The sequence below is a fragment of the Anoplophora glabripennis genome, unplaced genomic scaffold (assembly GCF_000390285.2).
Source record: "Anoplophora glabripennis isolate ALB-LARVAE unplaced genomic scaffold, Agla_2.0 scaffold688, whole genome shotgun sequence".
Taxonomy (NCBI): Eukaryota; Metazoa; Arthropoda; class Insecta; order Coleoptera; family Cerambycidae; genus Anoplophora; species Anoplophora glabripennis.
The window spans coordinates 225,550-233,451 of NW_019416872.1; the positions used below are offsets into that span (position 1 = coordinate 225,550).

The window sequence follows — 7,902 nt, forward strand, 5'->3', positions numbered from 1 at the left end:
CTGCACTAAAATTTATGAGTCCACGAAACACATCAGGGTTGTCCAAATTTTCTGTCTCGTCGTGTCCGCGCGAAGTGCTAATTCGAATATTCCGCAAAATTTTATGCAATCTATGGTTTTAGATAATACATAACGATTTTTCATTACCTGTTCATTGTGTTTCCGTATATTATCCCAATATGCAGAATCTAACTGACTTCTTGTGTTTATTTTACCTAAAGACTTAATGACTTAAATCTTTCACATTGTATATTGTCCATGCTTTATCCCCACCGAAAAGTAAGGACGGAAAACAAAACGGTGAATTTTTTAAATCACATCCGCACACCCACCGCAATAAAAACAAAGGACGCATCTAATTGTTCGCTGTCCACACATTTTGTATATGAGGTTGCATATATTAAGGAGCGTAGCTCGCGTCGCAATAAATAATAATATAAGCTCCTAGATTTATTTTAGAGCGAGTACATTTGGATTCTTTAAATATTTTGTTGATATTTAATATGATTAAATACATAAAATTTTATGTGTTCTGCAACTCCGCAGCTATTATGGTAAAACCGCCACTGCGCGCAGTTATGTCAATATTCCTTAATCGAACTTTTCTACATCAAGTTTTTCTCGGAATGGTTGACTTTAGGACCTATGTCATATAAGGGTTTTTTGTTTATTTTAATGTATTCTATCGTCTGTTTCAAAACTGAAATTTCAAAATTAAACATTTAAGTTCAAATTTATCTGTAATCTAAAATATGATTTTAAAGGTTAAACATATTTTACAAAATTTGGAATTCAAACTAGAAATTTTTACGGAAAATCAAAGTTTCAAGTTGTTGAACTTGAAATTTTTTATTTAAGGAGGTTTATCAGGTACGTCTAAAGTCAAATGAGAGTTTCTGTAGATTCGCTAGTGACTAAAGCCATTAGATTTGGCAACATTGCACTTGGCTGGCGCGTTCGTCTCGGTGTTCCCTCGCTTGCGTTCGATCATTCTGTTTGTTTGGATGCCTAACCTTGAAATATACGTCATATGTCACAGCTGCGAATTTCATATAATACACTACTTTGAGAACCCCGGCGTCGCCGCTATCACGCGCATATGGGGGCTAAGTTAGCCAACGACAGCACTTTGAAGGAGAATTATTATAAATTATGTATCTTTTACAAGCACCTAATCGATTTCTACGAGCTGTCATACAGTTCCTTAGATATCGGTTTCCTATTTATACAAGTTGCCGTGGAAACTGTTCGTCAATTGTTGCGCATTCTCAGTGGCAAGACCAAAAAAATTTGCATAAGATTCCGTACTAAATCGTGAAAAATTATTCTATTAATATCTTGTCTTTTAGGTATCCAAACTAGTCGTAATTTTTTTTTGAGGCTTTTCATATTAACAAGATTATATTAATTTTTTTATGAATATTTGTTTGTCGGTTCCATAACAGATAAACCTTCTTAAACCGAAAACTTCTAGTTTGACTTGGATATTACAATTCCGTGTTTCAAACTTGAAGTTTGGTAAATAATACACAAAATATGTCGATTTTCGTTTCAAGAAACTTTAAGTGACTCCTTATGTTGAGCGATACCTCAGTTTAAAGCTCTTCAATTCTCCTCGCGACGACACACGACTTTTTAAATTTCGGTTCAGATGACAATAAAAACATCACTTATTAAAGAATAAGAAAAGAATGTTACTTTATTTTAATTGGATCAACCTGTTTATATTTTTCATATCGAGTGTTACAAATTATTGTAATTTAACGAATTCGATTGTAATTCCATATTATTTTCGTAATTTTTGTGATGTATTACACAAATGAGGAATAAACAAACGCTTTCCAGGTAAGGACGACGGCCTCGGCGTGGAAAACTTGAAATACGCCGGCATGATAGCGGGTGAGACCTCGGCCGCCTACGAAGAAGTCGTAACCATCTCCATGGTCAGTTGCAGAGCTATCGGCATTGGGTCCTACGTGGTGCGTCTCGGTCAGAGGGTCATCCAGATCGAGAACTCCCACATCATCCTCACAGGTTACAGTGCCTTAAATAAAGTAAGTTTTAAAAAGAGTTATTTGTCGGGGCACGATTTCATGAAAATGTTCCATTTACCGCAGCTACTCGGCAGAGAAGTGTACGCCTCCAACAATCAGCTCGGCGGCATCCAGATAATGTACAACAACGGAGTCACTCACAAAACGGAAAGCTGCGACCTGGAAGGCGTCTACACGATACTGAAATGGCTGTCGTACATACCAAAGGTATAAATTCACCTCATGTCGCGTATTTTCTTTAAAGCCAGTACTAATCGTTTTAGGATAAATTCTCGCCCGTGCCAATATTGAGGCCGGTCGATCCCGTCACGAGAGAGGTCACTTTCACGCCCACCAAAACGCCGTACGACCCCAGATGGATGCTGGCCGGCAGAGAATCGCCAAGTGAGTGCATCGGAAATTTTACATTTTTTTATTTTTTTTTTTTGTAAATTTAATACGGCCCGTTTCCAGACGATCCGAGTATCTGGGAGAGCGGTTTCTTCGACAGGGGCTCCTGGGCGGAGATAATGCAGCCGTGGGCGCAGACCGTCGTCACGGGCAGGGCCCGGCTGGGGGGCATACCCGTGGGGGTCATCGCCGTGGAGACCCGCACCGTCGAACTGACCCTACCCGCCGATCCGGCCAACCTGGATTCCGAATCAAAGGTGAGGGCGTAATTTGGTTTTTATAGACCAATCAAAATTACTCATTTAGAGAGAAAAAAAAGAAAATTGTTACCTGAACTTTTATAAGTGGAAATAGTAAAAGGACTTATAATAAACCTAAATAAAATAAATGCGTGAGCAGGGGCGGCGGAGGGTTGATTTTGGGGGTGGAAAACTTATGAAAAATTGTATCATTGGGATTTCTGGCGAAAGTTGACGTCAGACAAAAAAGTATCGAATACTAAAGTCATAGATCATGCAAAAATCTACAACTTTTGTAGAGGTAATTTTTTAACATAACCTCAAAATTTCTGAGAAAAATGCAAAAAACAGGTTTTTTTCTGATTTTTCGTTTTTTATTTCTCATTTCCGCAAAAATAATTTAATTTTGACGAAACTTGGTGAAAGTATAACTTTCTGTCTTAAATAACCTCAAATTTTTTTAGATATAAAAATCAAGAAGTTTCCGAGATATTAATTTTTTTCGGCTTGAAACACTTTTTTTTCAAAGAAAAATTCTACTTAAAAAAATCATCGTACAGAGTTCTGCTGGTAATCATTGTTTTCGTTTAGAAATATACTTTTTGGTGAAATAAAAAAATCTGTAATAACAGTTCAAAAACATACTCAAAAAAAAAAAAAGTAAAAAATTACTTGCAGCAATGAATTTTTCAGTAATTGTTGATAATTTGTTTAAATTAAAAAAAAATCAAAAACTGTCATTGTTTGACCCAAAACTATTTTTGTACAGTATTGCTATAAATGGAAGTTGAATAGTGAATAAATAAAATAAATAATAATTTTTTTTCCGTAGGATCAATTAGTGTACTTATTTTTTTTTAAGTTTTAAGTGATGAATTCATAGATATACAGTGTGTCCAAGATAAGAATGGGATAGGCATTAGGATCTAGGAAATGGTAAGAGATACGGGGTGGCTTAGATTAGAAAAAAGTTTTTGTTTAGAAAATTTTAAAATTCCGGGTAGTTCCGGAGATATCCGGAAAAACCGGAAATTTTGCAAAATTGTTAAATTTTTTCTAGCTATATTTGAAAACGAATTTTGAAATAAATTGCATATTTACAATGCCACTTTTTTCACTCTATACGATGGCGCAACATTTTTGCAATCCGACGTTTCATCTTCGAGGGGCCATCATCGTGTTAATTTTTTTAAATACATCGCTGCTATTTTTATGACAAAATATAAAGTCATTTTTAATTCTGATTAGAGGATATTACTATTGTAATCGCTTAAAAAGTTTTTAGCTTGTTTTAGCTATCATTTAAAATTTTTCCCGAGTACAGCTCTGAACGCTTTCAAAATATGTATTAGATGAGGTCATAACAGTATAAAAGTCAGTACAGCACAAAATATCCAATATTTTTTTTTTACTACCACTATTAGCAATACTAACTGGAAATAATAAAATATTTCATAAATTCGTATTATTTTTTAATTAGGTACAACTTTTTAAATTATGGATTAAAAAAATTGTTGTATATTTTGTGCTGTATTGACTTTTATTCTCTCCTGTCTCTCTCTCTCTCTGTCCTCCAATAGATACAGGTATTTTGAAAGCATTCAGAGCCGTACTCAGAAAACATTTTTAATGATAGCTAAAAACCTTTTAAGCGATTACAATAGTAATATCATATACAGAATTCAAAATGACTAGATTTTGACATAAAAATAGCAGCGATATATTTAAAAAATTAATCTGATGATGGCCTCTCGAAGACGAAACGTCGGATTGCAAAAATGTTGACACCATTGGATAGAGCGATAAAAGTGACAGTGTAAATATGCAATTTATTTAAAATTCGTTTTCAAATAAAGCCAGAAAAAAAATTAAACAAATTTGCAAAATTTCGGATTTTCGGATTTCGCGTCAACTGTAGACTTTGTAGTTAATACTTTGTATTGCTGAAATCTCAAATCATCCAGAGATAATTTATCATTTGTGCATTTGTAATTCTACTTAGATGTTTTGGGTCAAACAATGACACATTTATTTTTTTTGTTTCTGTAGAATTGAATGGTGTAATTAGGGTTGCCAGATGTGCTCGAAAAAAAAATCGGACAGCATTCCAAAAAAAAACAAATTAAATAAATACATATTTTATTCCACAATGAAAAACAAACAAACAAACAAACAAAACAATATTTATACCTAAGTAAAAAGATGTGAATAACGTTAAAATCTTTTTCATTTTTTAATATATTTTGCATTAGATGCCGCTGCTTTTAACAACTCTCTATTACCTGATATGTTATTTTTGAATTCATAGTGCAAGTACTATTTATGTTAAAGAAAACGCAAAGCTCACATTTTACTCTTTCTACGGAGAGACGATTTCTTCCGTTTGTCCGCGCTGTTGCCGCTGTTACCGTTTTTAGGCAAACATTTTTTCCCAAATTGCAGGATATTTTATGAATTCAACAAAAAAACTGGACATTTGCTTGTCCGGTTTACCAAACTTTTTCAACCGGACAAACATCAAAAAAACCGAACTGTCCGGTCGAAAACCGGACATCTGGCAACCCTAGGTGTAATCAGTTTTTGAATGTTTTTTAATTTCAACAAATTATCAACAATAACTGAAAAATTCATTGCTGCAAGTCATTTTTTATTTTTTTGCATTTTTGAGCATGTTTTTGAACTGTTATTATAGATCTTTTTAATTCACCAAAAAGTATATTTCTAAACGAAAAAAATGATTACCGGCAGAAGTCTGTATGATGAATTTTTTAAGTAGAATTTTTCTTTGAAAAAAATGAATATCTCAGAAACTTCTTGATTTTTTTTATCTAAAAAAATTTGAGGTCATTTAAAACAGAGAAAGGTATACTTTCACCAAGTTTCATCAAAATTAAAATATTTTTGCCGAAATGAGGAATAAAAAACAAAAAATCAGAAAAAAAATCTGTTTTTCGCATTTTTCTCAGAAATTTTGGGGTTATGTTAAAAAGTGACCTCTACAAAAGTTGTAGATTTTTGCATGATCCACAACTCTTGTATTGGATACCTTTTTGTTTGACGTCAACTTTTGCCAGAAATCCCAATGATACAAGTTTTCATAACTTTTCAACCCCCCAAATCAACCCTCCGCCGCCCCTGCCCAATTTCCACTTATAAAAGTCGGGGTAAGAATTTTTTTTTCTCCAAACGTAATTTGGTTGGACTACTAATAATTGCTTTAATTTCACTTTGCAGCAACGTAGAATTTTTTAATAAATTGTCCCATCTTAACCCTTTAATGCCATGATAAAAAATTTTCCTTAACACCTGACGATAGGCCCCTGGTCCATGTTATTATTAAAACGGGAAAAAGTCGGGGATTTTGAAATTAAAAAACCATTTCGACTTGATCCGGGTGTACACTTGAAGCCAACACTAATCCGTAAACGACATTCCAGACGGTGTCGCAGGCCGGGCAGGTGTGGTTCCCAGATTCCTCGTACAAAACCACCCAGGCCATCCAGGATTTCTTGCGGGAGGACCTGCCGCTGATGGTGTTCGCGAACTGGAGGGGCTTCAGCGGCGGCATGAAGGAGATGTACGAGCAGATAATGAAGTTCGGGGCTTACATCGTGGACGGGCTGAGGCAGTACAAGCAGCCCATCATCATCTACATCCCGCCCAACGGGGAGCTCCGAGGGGGAGCTTGGGCCGTCGTCGACCCCACCATCAACTCTCGGTACATGGAGATGTACGCCGATCCCGACTCCAGGTAATTTTTTATCGCGAAACTGGTAAAGATGTGTAAAAACTTCAACGTGAACATTTTTTATTAATCGGTTGTTGAAAATTTGGGTTTCCCCAATTGTTTTCGCTCCAATTTTATAACATACGCTAATTTTTGAGCGGGTTTCAAGATACGGTTGTTGAAATTTAAGAAAAAAATTACACTCTAAAATACAGGGTGATTCAGTCGTAATGTCATTAATTTTAACCGCGTGCTGCAGGGGTGGAGTGTTAGAACCGGAGGGCATCGTGGAGATAAAGTTCCGAAAGAAGGACCTCGTCAAGGCGATCCACCGCATCGATCCGGTGGTGAGGGAGCTGGACGACAGGCTGAAGCAGTTCAACAGCTCGCAGCCGAGGGAGCGTTCGGCCAGCAGTTCGTAGCAGCAGGTGGAGCAGCAGAAACCGCCGGAGATGCTGGAGATCGAGCAGAAGATCCGGGAGAGGGAGAACTTCCTGATGCCGATGTACCACCAGGTGTCGGTGCATTTCGCAGATCTGCACGACACGCCCGAGCGGATGTTGTAGAAGGGCACGATAAACGTAAGTGCTGTTCGATTTGAAAATTTTTTTTTAAACTATTTTAAGTTCTTCTTAAATGAAGTCAATATTTTTGTTGCTCCAACATCCCACTTTGACATATTCGTAGAAATGGCCACGATAGGAAGATCTTACTATTTCCACATTTTACTTGGAATTGTTTAATAAAATTACGTCTTTTATCAATATATAAAAAATTGTTTTGAATTTGCCGTTAAAATATAATAAAAAATATGGCGCAGCTAATAATAGAATACATGTTTTTTTTAAATAAAAAAAAAATGTCATATTTTAGTCCAGTTACTCAGGGTTTTTACCTCCGAATTCTTTATGACTGAACCGATTGCCGTGAAATTTTGAGTGAATGCGGGGATTGCCTCAAGGAACAAAACTTATATAGTGCCGAAGTGTGCTTTTGCCCTGAGGGTGGAAATTTTTATGCCCAAAATAACCACAGGAATCGATAGAGGAGTCAATTTTAAGTAACAAATGTCATATAAAGTTTTTTGGGATAATCCAATACTTTCCGAGTAATTCGTCATTGAAAATGTTGAATTTTTACTGAAAAAGTGCTTGTTTTCGGACAGTTTTTTGCAAATAACTCTGAAACCATTGGATTTAACGAAAAAGTTGTAGAGATGTTTTAAAATCTTATGAGCTATGACCTTCATATGCGCAGAAACATAATTCTGACCGTCGCCTAAATTATTCTACGTCCTAAAAACATTACACCTATTATTCACAGTCTCTCTCGAGCTCTAGCGTAAACAAGCCTTTGATCCGATTACAAATATCATAATAAAATGCCCTATTCTTTATTATTTTAATTTAAACAATAAAAATATATATAACGAACGTTCGCCAGTTGACTTTATTGATGCCCGAGCGCCTTAGTTCATTTCTAGTTGTAATGA

General features: G+C 35.6%; 2 protein-coding genes across 2 annotated transcripts in view; both read left to right on the forward strand.

The window, feature by feature from the left end:
- Positions 1-7,902, forward strand: part of LOC108909775 (acetyl-CoA carboxylase) — a gene marked incomplete in the record, with an annotated part of 132,851 nt that overhangs the window by 117,339 nt on the left and 7,610 nt on the right. Inside the window, 6 exon segments of the mRNA XM_023455595.1 lie at positions 1,846-2,054; positions 2,118-2,261; positions 2,318-2,438; positions 2,508-2,701; positions 6,121-6,434; positions 6,670-6,991. Of these exon segments, the coding sequence (XP_023311363.1) occupies positions 1,846-2,054; positions 2,118-2,261; positions 2,318-2,438; positions 2,508-2,701; positions 6,121-6,434; positions 6,670-6,832 (1,145 nt within the window).
- The window catches only part of LOC108911903 (acetyl-CoA carboxylase 1-like), a gene marked incomplete at its 3' end in the record, with an annotated part of 11,926 nt that continues 10,886 nt past the window's right edge, over positions 6,863-7,902 (forward strand). The window contains exon 1 of the mRNA XM_023455594.1: positions 6,863-6,931. Coding sequence (XP_023311362.1) covers positions 6,863-6,931 — 69 coding nt within the window. The remainder of the gene's footprint in view (positions 6,932-7,902) is intronic.